Source organism: Homarus americanus, unplaced genomic scaffold (assembly GCF_018991925.1).
Source record: "Homarus americanus isolate GMGI-L3 unplaced genomic scaffold, GMGI_Hamer_2.0 scaffold11022, whole genome shotgun sequence".
NCBI lineage: Eukaryota > Metazoa > Arthropoda > Malacostraca > Decapoda > Nephropidae > Homarus > Homarus americanus.
The window spans coordinates 4,199,882-4,218,934 of NW_024737068.1; the positions used below are offsets into that span (position 1 = coordinate 4,199,882).

Here is a 19,053-nt window from a genome sequence, read left to right on the forward strand (position 1 = left end):
TAAATCCCATCATCATCATCATCATCCAGGAGCCTTCTACATACACACCTCAAAGTAAGTGAACTTTTCTACCATTTTTGTTGAATTTAGGAAATTTTCGGTGAGCTGGAACCAATTACCCAAAAACCCATTGAAACAATGGTTTCTGTTAACGAACTTTTCGGTTAACGAACGACCTTCTGGAACGGATTGAGTTCGTTAACGGAGGGGTCACTGTATATTATGACATCAGCCCATCAAGGTGTTGGCTTTCATTAATGTATCTTGATTCTGGATCAAAGAATTATCTAGAACTTTGATTTACGCTTTACTGTGTCAGGCATTGAAGAAATTCCAACTGTCAAGAATAATACAGACCATACTTACTGCAACTGCTGTGGTAGTATAGTATAGTATAGTATAGTATAGTATAGTATAGTATTGTATAGTATAGTGTATTATAGTATTAGTACAGTATTATAGTATAGTACAGTACAGTATAGTACAGGGGATTCCCGGGTTACAAACGGGTTCTGTTCCTGAGGACATTCTTAAGTCAGATTTGTACGTAAGTTGGAACACATGCTTTGTGCGGACTGCATCTGCTGCTTGTGAGCATCTGCTTAGTTATGTCGGGCTTATTATTTATTATTAAATTACTTTATTACACCCCAGGGGGCGACAAGCCTAGTCACAAAACCATGCGGTCAGATACTAATACATTGGTACTTGTGTCTAACAGGACACGCTATGACTTGTGATTTGGAGATAATATTGATATTATTTAAGGACAATGGGAGTTAGCACCCACCAAAGCATGGGTAGCATATAAGAACTAAATCTAAATTATTACAAATAAGTAGGTGGTGACATATAGTGGTTAGTGATTCGTTCTGAGGTAGGAGGTCCCTGACAGTAGGACAGTCAACACAATCGTGTTGAAAGGTGTTAGCGTTGGGACCAGGGCCGGGTTAAGACTTTCGTAGGCCTTAGGCACCTCCAAGATATGGGGTCCCATTTGACAGCATATTCACTAATAACACAAGGTAGTACCTAATTATAAAATGTGATGTCGAAAGAATAAGATTCAGTGATGTTTGCCATGAATATGCCTAAATAGAATACTGTAGTATAGAAAATAATCAAGTAACATAAATAGATACTAATAGGATTAAGTAATAAATAAATGGAAAAAAGTACCTCAGTATCAATTTAATAATAACCTGTAGAAAAAGGGGAAGAAAAGTTCTCGTTTTATTTTTCGTAGGCCCCCAATATCTCGTAGGCCCTAGGCACTGTGCCTACTGTGCCTAATGGATCATCCGGTACTGGTTGGGACAGTTACAAAGTAGACAGGAAGATAAGTGCGAGTCATCCCCCGCCTCAGATACTTGCCAGATAGGTCTGTATCCTAACCTAATGCAAGCAGAGATAACATGTCTGCGGACCATAAGTCCAGTCAACGATACTTGTATGGATAAGAAGAAAATGATCATAGTATTGGATGGATATATTTTCAGCCCGTTCACTATCCTTGTGATGGATTCTAGAGAGAGCAGATGGACGTATTCTCTTTCGGTAGGTCTTGCCAGGCTTATATTTAGGCCTAAAAGATCCTGATTGGACAGCCATTATTTCAAGAATCGGTTATTGATTAATCTGAATAGAAAGATTTGCAAATAAACATGTGTAATGCTATGGGTTTTGTTTTTTTATCTTTAATTAACTATTTTTTTATATAATTTACTGTGGATTTATTTTAACATTTGAGTCAATAATTTTGTTGTTACTTTTTACTTTCAGTACTTGAATACTTTATGAATGAGATACTTTTTACTTCTACTTAAGTACATTGAACTTTGGATACATTTACATCTACTTGAGTAACATTTTGCCAATGTAACAATACTTTTACTTAAGCAACAAGGTCTGGTACTTTTTGCAACTCTTAACTTGTAACTAACTCACTCTGGACTCAAAAAGGAGGGTAAGAGGCAGTTGCTTGTGATCTCACTAGGGTACCTACTGCAGGACTGCATAGAAGGGTAGGAGGCAGGTGATTGAGATTGTTCTACAGTACTGATAACTCAAACACACCTGACTAAACGTAGATGTGAAAGCCAGGTGGTGGTAACTTCACAGTTTTGATGACACATATCCATTGAGAACTTACCCAGGAGGGGAGGCAGCCAGTTGACCATGACCTCACAGTGGGAATCCAGGACCACAATGGTATCAGCTGTGGCGGCCTTGGCACCCTCTTGGCGGGCAACAATCAGCCCTACCCGAGAAGGCAGACGTATAACTTTAGCAATGGGAACGTGTTCCTTCAGCCAGTTGTCCAATGGATCCTTCAGGAAATCTGTTCATAGGTAGCAAGTGTTAATATTTGACCTGTACACAACACCAGAGTATGATGTAGTTCTGGTGTAGATTCTAATACAGCATGATAACTTTAGGATGTGAATGATACCAGAATGATAGTTTTTGTAAAGGTTTATATATATATATATATATATATATATATATATATATATATATATATATATATATATATATATATATATATATATATATATATATATATATATATTTATATATATATATATATATATATATATATATATATATATATATATATATATATATATATATTTATATATATATTTATATATATATTTATATATATATTTATATATATATTTATATATATATTTATATATATATATTTATATATATAACACACACACACACACACACACACACACACACACACACACACACACAAACACACACACACACACACAGAAACACACACATAATATATAAATACACACACACACAAAAAAAAAAAAACAAAAAAAAACAAACACAACAAACAAAAAAACACAAAAACACACACACACACACACACACAACACACACACACACACACACACACACACACACACACACACACACACACACACACACACACACACACACACACACACACACACACACACACACACACACACACACACACACACACACACACACACACACACACACACACATATATATTTATTTATATATATATATATATATATATATTTATAGTATATATTATATATATTTATATATATATATATATATATATTTATATATATATATATATATATATATATATATATATATATATATACATATATATATATATATAATATATACTGTATATATATATATATATATATATATATTATATATATATATATATATAAATATATATATATATATATATATATATATATATATATATATATATATATATATATATATATATATATATATATATATATATATATATGGGCATTTTCTGTATTGCATGGGTCAGCTGCAGTTACCTGATGGCAGCTCTTTATGCTGCATGGTCTCTTGCAGTCTCTCTTGTCAAGTTTTTAATTGTAATGTCATTTCTTACAACCTCTCCCCATGTAATTCTTGGCCTACCCCTGCCTCTCCTCCCCTCCAGATTTAGGCTCATACACCTCTTGACCCAATTGGTCTTATCCATTCTCTCCACATGCCCAAATCATCTCAGCTTGCCTCCATGCAGAACTTCGCCAATGCTCTCAATATCCGGCCACCCTCTTGACTCAGAACAGGGTTATGTGAATGTCCCTAAACACCTTCAGAACAATGCCAACCTCCTGAATATTGTGGATTAGTTGATTAAAATAACTCATTGAGTACAGTGACTTAACACAATGGGTATGATGACTTAACCCTGTGAACTCTATGGCTATTCCCTTATTACAGGTACTGTACTGTAATATGATATTGTACTGTACTCATATGGTTCAGTCTTAGTACTAAAGGATTTAATGTTATAGCACCTGCCATGTACTGTACAATACTGTACAGTACCTTTTCTTAGAAAAAAATTCACCTCCGTTTCCTCGATTTCTTTCCAATTCTGTGGGATAGTGTGATTAATATTTCTCTATGACCTAAAATATTTCCAATTTTTCCCAATGGTAGAGTTGTGATCAACCCACTTTTTCTCTTTGTCACTTGTCAGTTTACTAGCCAATCAGTCTTTTTTTCTTGTAAGTATCCGAGTGACTCACCCTTTATGGTACTGCCATCATCAACCAAGATGATCTCCTTCAGGAGGTGTCGTGGGGAATGTTTAACTACAGAGACGACTGTACGTAGGAGGGTTGTCCAGTGCTCCTCAAAGAAGGGAATCACTATGCTGACTGTTGGCAGTTTGGCACTGTATAACTTTGTCTTGCATCTGAGGAGAGAAAGAGTTGTTGGAGGGCGAGTTGTGCACTAATTTGGGTGTAGACATGAAGATAGGTGTACAAATTGATCCAGTCAAAGCAATAACCACCATATATTTTTGGAATTCTTCCGTGTGCATGTGTGTGATTTAGAAAATATTATAATTAGAGAATATTGCAATAAAATATGCTATATGGAGACTGTGTTAATAAGGCTTTATATTTAAACATGGTTGCATTTTTAAGATGATGTGCTACCTATGTATTGATCTGTATTTATAATACATCATTAAGCCAACACCCTGTCCATCTTACTCATTCCACCTTACCCACCCCAATGACTATCCACCTCACACACCCCATCCCTTACAAACTCAGCCAATTTATCCTCATTTACTGAACCTACCCACTTTACCTATTCATAAGTCTCCACACACTGACCCTGATTTATGCAATTTATACTTACTCTTAACTAATGAATTTATAAATTGACCCAACCTTAAAAACCCTCTGCCATTTTTCCCCAACCTGTCTTGCTGAAAACCTGCCTTGGACTCACTTGGGATGCCGGATGTCCTTAAGTGACCTGTCAAGTGCGATGTCATCGCTGAGGAGGGCATTGAAACCATTGGTGTAATACAGATCATCCCTCTTCTTCTCGAGGCCTGGTCCGAGGTAGTGGGGCCTGCCTTGCTCCCCTGGGCCCTCTCTGGCAGCGTCTAGCACCTCCTGCGTATTGTTGTGCCAGTTGACCAGTGGCTGTAGCTCCCCTTCCACAATACCCGTGTCTGAGAATATCTGCAACATCCCTCAGCTTTTAGATAAGAGAATTTTTTTGCAACTTTACAATCTAGTGAAATCTGTGTAACTTTGTAGCCTAACTGCAATTAGGCTGGACCATGAATTATTGCAGTAAATTGGTGCTACCTGGGTATTGTTATTATACGAGCTTGCAGAGCCCCTGAAGATCCTGTTTTGTAAATGCCTGGATGAACAAATGGTCCCCAGTGAATGGAAAGTGGCTTATGTGAGTCCTATCTTCAAGAAGGGCGATCGTCACTCCACGAACAACTATAGACCGGTGAGCCTGACCAGCATAATATGTAAAGTACTTGAGAGTATTATCAGAGATGCTGCAATGGAACATCAAATACGAAACAACCTTGTAAAAGATTGCCAACACGGTTTTATGCCGGGGCGCTCTTGCTTAACACAATTGCTCAAGGTATTGGACATTTGGACCCATATTCTGGAACGGGGTGGTAATATCGACAATATTTACCTAGATTTTGCCAAGGCTTTCGACAGTGTACCCCACGAAAGGCTGAAAATCAAACTGGAAGGGTACGGAATTCGGGGTAATGTCCTAGTGTGGATAGAAGACTTTCTACATGACCGCAAGCAGTGTGTGGTGATTAATGGCACAAAATCGTCATCTGTACCTGTAACAAGTGGGGTACCACAGGGCAGTGTATTGGGCCCGCTGTTGTTTGTTTGTTTCATAAATGACATACCTGACGTTGTACACTCCTCCATACAAATGTTTGCCGATGACGCCAAGTTATTTCGGGAAATTAAGAACCAAGCGGACTGTGAAGAGCTGCAGAAGGACCTCTGTGGGCTCCAGAAATGGTCGAAGAAATGGCTGCTGAGATTCAATGTCATGAAGTGTAAGAGGATGCACCTGGGGGGTACCAACGGTAAGGAGGCGTATCATATGTCCCAACGGGATGAAGAAACTGCACTAGTTGAGACTGTGTGTGAGAAGGACCTAGGTGTGTATGTTGACAATGAGCTGAAGTTCTCGGGCCATTGTGAGAAGAAGGTAAATCAGGCAAATAAATTATTGGGTCTTATAAGAAGGTTGTTCAGATATCTAGACGGTCCGTCCCTCATAACGATCTTCAGGAGTGAAGTGCTTCCCCATCTGGAGTACTGTCACCCCATCTGGTCCCCGAGATATGCTAGGGACTGTCAGTTGGTTGAAAATGTTCAAAGGAGGGCCACCAGACTGGTGCCTGCACTTCGGCACCTCAGCTACCCTGAGAGAGTGGGGCGCCTGAACTTGTCTAGCTTATACTACAGACGGGCAAGGGGGGGACCTAGTTGAAGTGTATAAGCATCTCAGGGGGCACTACTCATTTGAGTGTCCTTACTTGGAGCTGGCGGACGCTCGCCCCACAAGGGGTCACAGCTCAAGATTGAAAAAGCCGCAAGTCCAGAAAACCGTGAGGGCAAACTTTTTCGGAGTGAGGGTTGTAAACTCTTGGAACAATCTACTCGGAACCATTTGCTCGTCCAGGCATTTACAGAACAGGATCTTCAGGGGCTCATTAAGCTCACTGAACAACTCTCTTTGATTCTGAGATACACCATGTCAGGGCTGGGACTCTTATGAAGCTTTAGCTTTGACAGTTTATGTCTTATACCCAATTCTGAGAACACAATGTGGGTCAGCACTATGTCAAATTATCTGTCCTCAAACGTAGGAAGATTGTTCGTATCCTCTCTTGTTAATACCGAGGAAAAGAATCTGCTCAACACCTCCGCCTTGTCCTGGTCAGAATCTGTGTAACTACCGTCTTCATGCCTCAGGTCCTATATGCCTACTCGCTTTTTTAATTTTGACTGTGTAGCAGCAAATCGCCTTTGGGTTTAACTTGACTTCGCTCGTAATCCACCCCTGGAACTCTTTTTTTAGTCCTTCTACACTCTGACTTTGCTTGATTCCTGAATCTGGCATACATCCTCCTGTCCTGATCATCATTTGTCCTAACCCACATCTCAAATTTCTGAGTTTTCTTCTTAACTTTGTCGACCACCGCATGGTTCATGTGTAGCAGTCTCCTTGTATTCCAAGAGGCACTGGGTTTGGTCTTGGGTATATATTTATCGATAAAATTGTTCACTTTACCGGCTTTGATATTCAGCATAGTGTCTTGTGTTCTTATACCTCAGTGAGTCAGGCTCATGGATAACCCTCATCCCATCATAATTACCCTTGTAATATTTTAACCTTGACCTGAGAAGATATTGGAAGCATAATGTGTTGTCTAATGGTAGACTCTGCTGCCATTTGGCATCACGAAAACTGTGACCAAGTCCCAGGTTGCTGATCTATCTCTCTGCCTCATTTACACACAAATACAGGGTCTCAATTGTCTCTCTTACTATTGACAACACAACAAATATAACCGTACTCACTCTTGATCTGTTTAATTCATTCTATTTTATTCTCCTATGTCAGTTGATATTAATATTGAAGCGGCGCCTTCTCAGATGGGTCCCACTGGTCGGGAAGGTTGTGGACCTCATGGCCGACCTGATCATCATCAAGTTACTGGGGCCTCAACTGACGCCACCGCCGGCTTTTTTCACACTTAATTTTTCCAGCATTCGCGGCCTGAGATCCAATTTTCCTTCTGTGGAGCACCATCTATTAACCTCTTCCCCCAACCTCTCACTACTTTCCGAACTTCAACTGACCAAAGTAGCTTCACCCAAACATTTTCAAGTCCCCAATTACAACCTCTATATCTCTTTCCGTTCTAAGGGAGGTGTATGCGCCTACTGTAACACACATACACCTATAGCTCGACTCACGGATCTTGAATCTCCCCTTTCTGATGTCATCTGGCTCAAAATATCTCTACCAACTGTGACTATTTTTCTTTGTTTCCTATACTGTTCTCCCAACTCTACCAACTATTTCGAACTCTTTGACTATCTCACTTCTTGCCATGAGTCGTTGCTATCCACACACCCCAACACCGAGATCCTCTACCTTGGGGATTTCAATGTACAGTCTCGTCCAAGATTCTTCGAACACTCCTGGAGACAGCTGGCAACTCAAGGCCGTTTGTTTACTATACTACGTAGTAAAAATTATGAATGAATGTAAAAGTGATCGGTGATTGGTTACTTAGTTCCCCGCTGCTTAATTAATGGTTGGGCTTTGTTGTTTCGTATTATATTTTACCTTTCTGCTGGTATATACTGTTCATTTGATTTTAAAATTGATAGAGCAATGAGCAATGTATGAGGTAACCTGTTTATCATTAATTTATACTATTATTATCTTCATACGTTTAATCCAGTTGTATGTAACCGATGCTAAACAGACTTCTTTCTAAAGACGCTGATTTCATGTTACACAAACTGCTGTTTTAATTTGCTGTGGGATTAAACAGAATCATGGGTTCACTGCTACCTGTAGTGTGTGTGTGTGCGCGCGAGCGTGCATGGGGAGTGTGTGAGCGCGTGCATATGGAGTGTGTGCGCACGCATGTGGAGTGTGAGTGTGCATGTGGAGTGTGTGTGTGTTCGTGTGGAGAGCGTGTGTGTGGAGTGTGTGTGTGTGTGTGTGTGTGTGCGTCAGCCTGCGTCTGTATTTAAGAATGACGTTGTTCAAATGAAAGTGATGGTAATTAATCTTACGAACCATCCGTCTGATGGTGTGAATTAGTGAGGTAGCATATGCCTAATACTTTTACAAGACTTTATCTGGCATTATCATTGTCATTCCAAGACTCTGAATATTGTAAACAGCAAATGGTATTTCTTTCGTTGAGTGACTACTTGCCCCCCCTAAATCCTTGTTTCTGACTTGTGCAGATTATGTCACCTTTAGTCTGGTGTCTTTAAAAAAAATATATGTGTATGAGGTATTATAAATTTGTATCTTATTTATTTACTTATTCATTCATTTATTTTTTATAAATGCTGACGTTATTGGCGGGAAGGTGAGGGAGACAGGTGTTGTCAGTGCTGAGTCTGCTGACTACCCTTCCACTCCCTCAATTGTAGAAGACTCCTGCCAACATGGAATACCACACGCAGAAAATCACTGAACGTGGAAAAATAATCGGCATGAAGGAGACTGGGTTTTTACCCACTGAAATTGGCCTAGAATTGGGGATTTGTCGGTCAACTGTATATTATTGTATTAAGCGATGGAAAGAGGAGGGAATTTTAAAGGACCACCACAGGACGGGAATGCCGCGCAGAACAACACTTGCACAAGTTAAAGCCATCCGGAATTTCGCTGAGGCCAACCCCTTCAAGATTTAATTTTCAATAAGAGAGGATCTCCATTTAAATATTTCCCCTTTAACAATCAGGCGAAGACTTCACAAAGGAGGCATTCACCATAGAACTCCCGCCACCAAGGAGAAGTTAAATGAGCGACATCGCGAGGGCAGGTTGCTCGACGGTATGCTGAAGAAGGCCTAGATTTCTGGGGATGAGTAATATTCACTGACGAAAAAACTTTCCTATCTACCTCTCACGGAAGGTTGCATTGCTGGAGGAGGAACAACACCCGATATGGCAGACAGCATATTTATGAGGACGCAAGGAGTGGCCATGTGACTTGCAATGTTTGGGGATGGATATATTTGCATGGAGTTGGAGAGCTGACTGACATAGAAGGAAGATTCACAGCTGAACAGTATTTAGAAATACTCGAAGAAGTCATGCTTCCCTCGGTCCGTGCATATGCTTTCCCGTTTCCCAAAAACATAATTTTCATGCACGATAGGATTGTAACACAGTGGTTTGCAGAACAAAGAAACTTGCACGTTTTAGACTGGCCAAGTAAAGGTTGTTACATGAACCCTATAGAGAACGTTTGGGCCAATTGTGAACGTGTGGGAGCCAGCTGAAGAGAGAACCAGGGTGCAGCTACAGGAGCATACACACCGTGAGTGGGAGGTCCTGAGGCGGACACAGCAACTGATACACAATCACGTCGCCTCCGTTCTCAACAGGCTGCAGCAAGTAATCGAGAATGAAGGTGGCTGGACTAAATATTAATGTGTCAGAAATAATTTCCCTATGTAATCAATGTCATATACTGAATGCACATCGATATTATTTTTATTTTCCATGTTAACTGAAATAAATAAAATTTTCATGAATATACGTCAAATTGCATAATAAATGTTGAGAAAATAATTCTCTTCTAATATCCTCACTTATGCAGTATGTATTCAGGATGATTTAAGTCAAACAAATCATAACATTATACTTATAATTATTATGAAAGAGTACAGTATCATATATGATAAATGTATTGCATGTGAAATAATGACCATATCTACCACGGAAAAAATCAGAGGGAGACGGAGACAAAGAAACAACTGCACAACACCATACAATATTATACGTAATGGTCCGATCACATCTGTTCGATCCGGCTCTTCAAGGCACTTGTGATAAAGAAATTGAGATTTCATATTTCAATCTCATCTCATATTTATTAAGTTTATGTCATGCCGTTCACAATATATTTATGTATTCTTGGAAAACGTTTACTGTAATAATTGTATTTGTATATATTTTTCCTCCATTTATTTATAAGAAATGGGAAAAAAATCCTTGCCAAAATATCAAACTGTTACAACGTTACCTCACAATTATTTCATAATTTACAATAATGCTCCAACACTCACGCACACTTGTATGGAAACATACGCACTGTCTCGTGAAGAAAGTCGAATTCAAAGGGGTCCCTTGCCGTTTTTATTAATTATAAAAAATATTCCATTAATCAGTGAAATCTCCTACTGGTGTAGCTAATGCGGTAGCATATGTATTGTATCGCTGTACACCTTTCAACTGCCATTACGATTGTCATCTGAGTAGACTTAACTTGGTTAAATTCAATAGTAATAAAACTCAGTATTTACCAATTACACTCTAAATTAGATGATCTCCCACCAGTCACATTTCAGGACGCAATCATTCTGTCAAATTCTGAAATAGATATGCTAGGCCTCACCATTTCCTCTAATATGTCATGGAATGCTGTACAGATGCCGTAGCTACTTCACTCCTGAGCAGTTGCTTCAAGTACATAAGGGATTCATTCGGCCTAACTTGGAGTACTGCTCTCATATCTGGGGTGGCTCCAGGGCCGGATTCAGGAGTGGGCAAAGTGGGCAGCTGCCCTGGGACCTCCACAATCTGGGGGGCCTCCACATATTACAATATTTTATTTATTTGTTTATTCATTTGGATTATTTTTATTTTCATTCTTTAAAATTCATATTTATCTATTCCAACATAAAATTCATATTTATCTATTCCATCATAAAATTCATATTTATCTATTCCATCACGTAAAACTATGTTCAGCAAGAAGCGTGATAGAAATTAGATTAGCTACTCCTTGAAATTCATGAATACCTGGTTTTCCTATGAACCATTTTTATAATATAACTGCATATGGCTTCAAAATTCTCCAAAGTGTTCAAATTTCAAAATTTTCCCGGGGGGCTGCAGCCCCAGGAACTCCCAGATGTTTAGGCTCGCTTCACTTGCCACCCCACCCTCTTGGGTAGTTATAATGAGGGGGGCCTACAAAGAGGCTGCCCATGGGCCTCCACAGGCCTAAATCCGACACTGGGTGGCTCTTCTTCTGTCCAACTATTAGATTGGGTGGAATCAAAGGCATTTCATCTTTTTAACTCTCCTCCTTAAGTTGACAAGCTTTCTTCCCTTTCTCTTCGCCGCAATGTTGCTTCACTCTCTCTCTTTTACAGGTACTTTAGCGGGCAATGTTCGGTGGATTTGGCATCCTGTGTACCGCCGGCAGGGTGTGGGCTCGTAACACACGTCTTGCCAGCGGTGCCCATCGTTTCTCTGTGGATGTCGGCCACACTAGAATAACCCGTTATAGTGCATTCTTCTTTCTTCACACAGCCAAACTGTGGAGTGCTCTGCCTTCTTCTGTGTTTCCATACTCATACAATCGGTCTCACTTTAAAAAGCTGGTTTTCCGGCATCTTCGTGGTGTAGATTAACACAGTATAACCTTTTTCTTTTCCATTTTTAATTTCTTTCTGTTCTTATTTTTCCCCCCCAGGCCTCGTTGTGGGTCGTTCGACCTGTGCCCGGGTGGGCTAAAAAAAAAAAGTGTGTATTGTATGGCGTATTGTGTGTGTGTGATCATAAAGAGCTACCGAGTATCCTTATAAATTCACAAACTTCGCACTGCAGTGTTTGCAGAGTTATTGACATTTTTGTGCACCCTAGTAAACCAATAGCTGACTGGAGGAAAGAATTTTCCTCCTATGATGAACGATAATTGAGTGTACAGTATATCCTTTATGGAATGGTTTTAGTCGTCCTGGGAAATCAATAGCTACTCAAGTGTTATTTTTATTTTTTTCATAGTACAGTATTGCAATAATCTTTATTAAACGACAGAGTAACGCACAATAACCCTCTGTTGCATACAATAAACAGGATGTTGCATGAAAGTACTGTTCTGTGAAGAGAATACTTGCAGTCTTTGCAATTTACGAACATTGATTGCATTGCATGTCGTGTCAGCAGCAGCAGGTTGCCGTGAGTGTTGCCATTGGGTGAATCTCTTATTATTGTTTTGAGTGATTAATTTGTGATGATGGTAATAGTGGCAATGGTAGTATAGTAGTAGTGATGGTGGTAGTAGTTTTGGTAATGATAATGGTGATAGTGGTGGTGTTGATAATGGCGGTAGTGGTAATAGACACAGATAGTAGTGATAGTAGTAGTAGGAGACTGGTGGTGGTGGCTTGTGGTGCATGTTTTAACACTGACTATTAAACTGACCATTCCTAGTCTTCCTCCTCACTATCACCGCTACCCTCACCATCCCACTGATGACGTCATAACAATCCTATTTATATAAAAACATTAGACAAAGTACACTTACCGTATTAAGAATGTGAAGAGAAACTTGAGACGAGTGCAATTTCTTGTCTCCTCAAAGTTCAAAACGACAACTAAGTTTCACTTATTTGTTTTTCTTAATACGAGTTAGGAAAGGATGTCATATACGTACCGAAGGTTGGGGCGACGGGGGTGAGTATTCTCAATAAACCAATTTTAACAATAAGAAAAGAAAAAATAACGATAATGAAATAAATATAACTAATACCACTAATTGAACGCTGAACTTATTATGAACTTAGAGAAAAATATTAATTATCTCGTATTTCAACAATACCTCCATATGTTTCGTTCAAAGCCCCCCCGTGCAAATTTCTGGGTACGCAACTGGACTTTGTTCAAATTTCGCACAAATTTATTATTTTACATGCTGATGAAGGATCTAGATTCATAATTTAAAATTTTGAACATGTTGTAGTGGATCTCTCCCCTACAACTACATCCGCATTCCAATGCGACAGTATCCTAGCAACCAAGCGAGCTGTCCAAGGGGGGGGGGGGTGTCACCAGCTGCTACGTCTACCCGAGCAACGGAGTCAAGAAACCGGCGAGTTCCCACGGGTTTACTTCCAGCTGCTGTGTATATAAGCTCTGTCTCTCCATTGAGATTCATTCTACTCTACGTTCCTGAACATGCAACACCTCCTCCAAGCAAGCTCCTCGCTGTCCAGCTCTCATTCAACCAGTAGGCCAGCAACATGCAACATCTCCTCTAACGAAGCTCCTGCACATCTACCTCCTTCAGCACGCTACTCACCGAACGTGTCTACTGAGCAGCTCCTCACCACACAGCATCTCCAGCACCAGACTCTTGTATACAATATATTTTATATAAGAAAACCACCACCTAGAGTTTCCATCCATCCCATCCTGAGTGCTAGACACATAACATCACGTAACCCTACAATGTAGTGTTAATTAATGACCCTTGCAATAAAAAACACATTTAAAATACTTAAAATGTAAATTATGCTGTGCTGGTAATATTTAAATCCCCTATATATATATATATATATATATATATATATATATATATATATATATATATATATATATATATATATATATATATATATATATAAATAACAAAGAAGTATGTCTCTGTGTATGTGTGTCTGCACGAGAATCTCGGAAAGTACTTTACCGATCTGTAGATGGACGGTGTTATAATGTAGTGATGATGGATGTCGTTATATGTAGTGATGATGGGTGGTGTTATATGTAGTGATGGTGGATGGTGTTATATGTAGTGATGGTGATGGATGGTGTTATATGTAGTGATGGTGATGGATGGTGTTATATGTAGTGATGATGATGGATGGTGTTATATGTAGTGATGATGGATGGTGTTATATGTAGTGATGATGGATGGTGTTATATGTAGTGATGATGGATGGTGTTATATGTAGTGATGATGGATGATGTTATATGTAGTGATGATGGATGGTGTTATTATATGTAGTGATGATGGATGGTGTTATATGTAGTGATGATGGATGGTGTTATATGTAGTGATGATGGATGGTGTTATATGTAGTGATGATGGAGGGTGTTATATGTAGTGATGATGGATGGTGTTATATGTAGTGATGATGGATGGTGTTATATGTAGTGATCTCAGAAAAACTACAACCAATCCGATCCGACACACACACACACACACGTAGAAAAGTCGTATTCCCTCCTATGATTTACAGCTATTTTGATCCTTAGGTTCTCTTTCATTATGGCTTACTTTTCTCTGGATTTAACCTCCATCCATTACACCACACAGAGGTTGAAAAGTCGTATCCCATCCCACGTGTTATAGCTAATTTTATCCTTATGCTCTTTCTCATTACAGCTTACTTTTCTTTGATCTCTAACTTTTCTAGGCTGTCCATTCTAACAAGGTAGGTAGGTAGTCCATTCTAACGAGGTATCCCAAACGTAGATATTTTACACCGTGGCCTAGCAAAAGAGCCGCCCAAAGGGCGGCGTTATATATATATATATATATATATATATATATATATATATATATATATATATATCTCGGAAAATAACTTTACCGATCTGTAGTGATGATGGATGGTGTTATATGTAGTGATGATGGATGGTGTTATATGTAGTGATGATGGATGATGTTATATATAGAATATGAAAAAGTATCCCTCTGTTGTCATTGGCAACATGGATAAGAAATGTGAATACTGCGGTGCAAAGAAGTACAAAGGAGAATCTACTGGACTGTGCTGCTCTCATGGGAAAATACGACTGCCAAATTTGGAAAAACCACCACAACCATTGACGACTCTCATGCTGGGAACAACACCAGAGTCAAAACACTTCTTGGAAAATATACGGAAGTACATTTCATGCTTCCAGATGACATCCTTTGGAGCTACCAGAGTAGTTTGTGAGCACGGATATATGCCCACATTCAAAGTCCAGGGTTAAGTCTATCACAAAGCAGGATCCTTCTTACCACTGGAAGATGAGCAGGCAAAGTTCCTCCAAACCTACTTCATGGGAGACCATAAAAAGCAGACTACTATCAGGTGTGGTAACATTCAAGGTGTCAGACATGACATTGTCCTATCTATCAAAGAAATGCTGCATGAGCGCAACACGTATGTACAGTCATTTAAAAATGCCCTGGAAAACATGCCTTCTGACGAGTACAAAATCAGGATCAAAGCAGACACCTTAATGCACTACAGTGAGACAATGTGGAGCCTCCTGGAGGGTGGCGTCCTACCGTGGCGTAACGAAAAAGCCGCCCAAAGGGCGGCGATTCCACTAGTATATATATATAGCCTAAATTTATCATTTAGACACGTTAGTTCTCATTTTCCAGAAAAAAAGCTGCAAGTTGCCCTGAAAACGCCTTACCAAATACCTTGCGTTTCGGCAAATGAGGTCATGACGCAGATTTCGTTCAAATTTAATACAAGGGTACTCTTTTACATGATGATAAAAGATCTGGGTTCAAAATTTAAAAAAAATTGAGTAATTAGTGTGAATGACCCTTGCTATAAAAAAACACCTTTAGAATATTTAAAACATCAGTGACGCTGTGCCCGCGAGTTGTAAATCCCCCATATATATATATTTTCTCAAGAACATAGACTATCATTTCCATTTAAGCGCGTCACTTTTCACTTTTCAGTAAAAAAGCCATGTCACCCCGGAGGATGAGGTCGGGGGTTCAGTCCCCGGCTCCGGTCAAATGTGAGTAGAGTGCTGTCCAGTGTGATATGATCAAACATGGAAGATTTCCTACTGTACTAACACTAGGCAATGGAGGTCATAACAAAGGAACGGATCAATCTCCTGAACGACTAGTAAGTGGTGGAACAATGAAAGAAAACGCAACAAGCACCTTAGAGTTGGGACTCGACCTTTTATTTTGCTATTTACCCTCTTGGCTCGATATGACTAGCCTGTTACCCTCATTCCCTTTACCTATTCGAGGAATAATGAGGTAATGCAATGTTGCCAGTGACAGGGTTAAAACACGTGCTATTTTGGAATGGCTATATACGCCCCCAACCGGGGGATTTTTTACTCCATGGTAAGTTTACCCTAGCAAGGGAGAGTGAATGGACGAAGGGAGAGTTGTCTTGACTATCTTGAATGATGGAGCGATAAGACGTAACTCTGGAACATTCCCTTTGGACATGTATGCAGTTCACAAGTACACGCACACGAATATATAAATATATATATATACCTTGCGCCATATATATATATATACTCTTATATATACATATATATATATATATATATATAATATACATATATATATAATATATATATATATATATATATATATATATATATATATATATATATATATATATATATATATATATATATATATATATATATATATATATATATATATATATATATATATATATATATATATATATGTATATATATATATATATATATAAATAAATCACCAGAGTACGTGATCTGGGTATATGTGGTTATCAGCATATATATATATATAGAGAGAGAGAGAGAGAGATACACTAAATTGGAGGATGAAATCCTTGGATAATTGTCTCTATGGTAAAATGTATTACTAGGAGTGAATTTGATATGAAACCCCATAGGTTTTTGTAATCATTTATTCACAGATGTCTTGTTTACAGCAGTACAGCGTAATACCGATGGCAAACACAGCACAAGTGCAATGAGACAGGGACCGTGTACTATCGAATGAGATAAAGGCAGTTACAGGGGGAGGGAGTTTCACTTCGAATTCACTACACCTCTTCCTCCACCTCTCAAAATACTTTCATGCTTTATTCACCGGTAATGTACAGCGTGTATAAGAGATCAATATATATAATTGGACTTGATTAAGAAACGAGCCAATGTAATAAAGAATAGGTATTATTTCACTTGTTACCACCCAATTAATTTTTAGAATTTTATTGTTGCAGTCAATAGCTTAGAACTTTTGACATTTCTAAGAAACTTTTCTTCTATGATGTTTGCGAGAGAAACGATATTAAAGAGTGTTTTAGAATTGTCTAAAGTCTAAACTATTGACTGCAACTACAAAATTCTCAAAATTCTTTGGGTGCTAACAAGTGACATTTTACCAAAGAATATTGGTCTGTAACGTAAATTGACGATGCCTGGTTAGTCAAATACTTTATAAAATAAGATGCATTTTAGAGAATAGATGTTTATAGTCTCAATGGTGGTGTAGAATGAAAGCTGACGACCCGAACTAACCAAAACTAACCTAACTTAATCTAACTAGACATAATTAAAAAAATAACCATGGTTGACAATTTAGATAGGTCACGTTAGATTTGATTGACTCGTATTGTCTACCATTATTATTCTCAGCCATTGCAAACATACATGGCCGTCGATTAATGCCTTGCCAAGATGTTCTTTTTCTAATAGATTTTAAATAAAGCCCTAAAAAACAATATCTGAACTTTTTATCAGTAAATAATTTTGAAAACTATTCGTAATGTATTTTGTTTTAAATATTTCATTGTTTTCCTAACCAAAAATGAGTTGGTATTAACGAAAATGAAATACAATTGTTTTTGTAATTTAAACTACTAAGCTCGTGCAGTGTTATTATGTATCCTTTGTTGCCCGGATATCTGATACTGTATACACTTATATCTCTTCCCTCGCCTCCCTCACACCAGCAGAGATACACGTGGACATACACACATGCATGTGGACACACACATGCATGTGGACATACACACGTACATGTGGACATACACAAGTACATGTGGACATACACACGTACATGTGGACATCACACATACACTCACGCTTAAACATATTCATACACTTTTAAACACACACACACGTAGACAATCAATACATACACACCCGAATACAGGCTGTCACACACTTTCAAACACACACACACACACACGGTTTGTTTGTATATCCTATATTTTTGTCCGTCTGTCTCTGGCCTTCTGTTATCTGTGTCTCTCCATTTATTCTGATATATATATATATATATATATATATATATATATATATATATATATATATATATATATATATATAATATATATATATATATATATAATATATATATATACAATATATATATATATATATACTATATATATATATACAATATATATATATATATATATATATATATACTATATATATATATTATATATATATATATATATATATATATATATATATCAGAATAAATTGACGTTGAAAGACAGAACAGTTCATAACCAGCCGAACCTCCGTGTTTTATCAGTAAACGCTGATCGTGTACCCTACTGTAAAGCCGCCTCCAAACGAGTTACACGAGCTTAAATTTATTTAAGCAATTTATTATTAATGAGATAATTTGATAGTGCATCTATGAAAATATATATCTCGTTCACTCAACTAAAATAGCTCCACAATTACTGTGGAATTATATTTAAAACTAGCTAAACCCCTTTACATCCCGAATTTGAGTGAAAATGAAAACATAAAAGTGTACGAAGCTTTGAGAATCTGCCGTTCTCGGTCTGACGCGATAAGCAGTAACGTGGCGGCTCTGATAGCGTGCGTGGCCCACACACACACTTCCTCA

At 38.1% G+C, this 19,053-nt stretch overlaps 1 protein-coding gene across 5 annotated transcripts in view; it reads right to left on the reverse strand.

The window, feature by feature from the left end:
- The window catches only part of LOC121872915 (polypeptide N-acetylgalactosaminyltransferase 10-like), an 85,417-nt gene that overhangs the window by 20,472 nt on the left and 45,892 nt on the right, over window positions 1-19,053 (reverse strand). For all 5 annotated transcript variants that reach the window (XM_042376025.1, XM_042376022.1, XM_042376026.1 and 2 more), the window contains 3 exons: window positions 4,807-5,045; window positions 4,089-4,258; window positions 2,153-2,341 (listed from right to left, as the gene is read on the reverse strand). In XM_042376025.1, coding sequence (XP_042231959.1) covers window positions 2,153-2,341; window positions 4,089-4,258; window positions 4,807-5,045 — 598 coding nt within the window. The remainder of the gene's footprint in view (window positions 1-2,152; window positions 2,342-4,088; window positions 4,259-4,806; window positions 5,046-19,053) is intronic.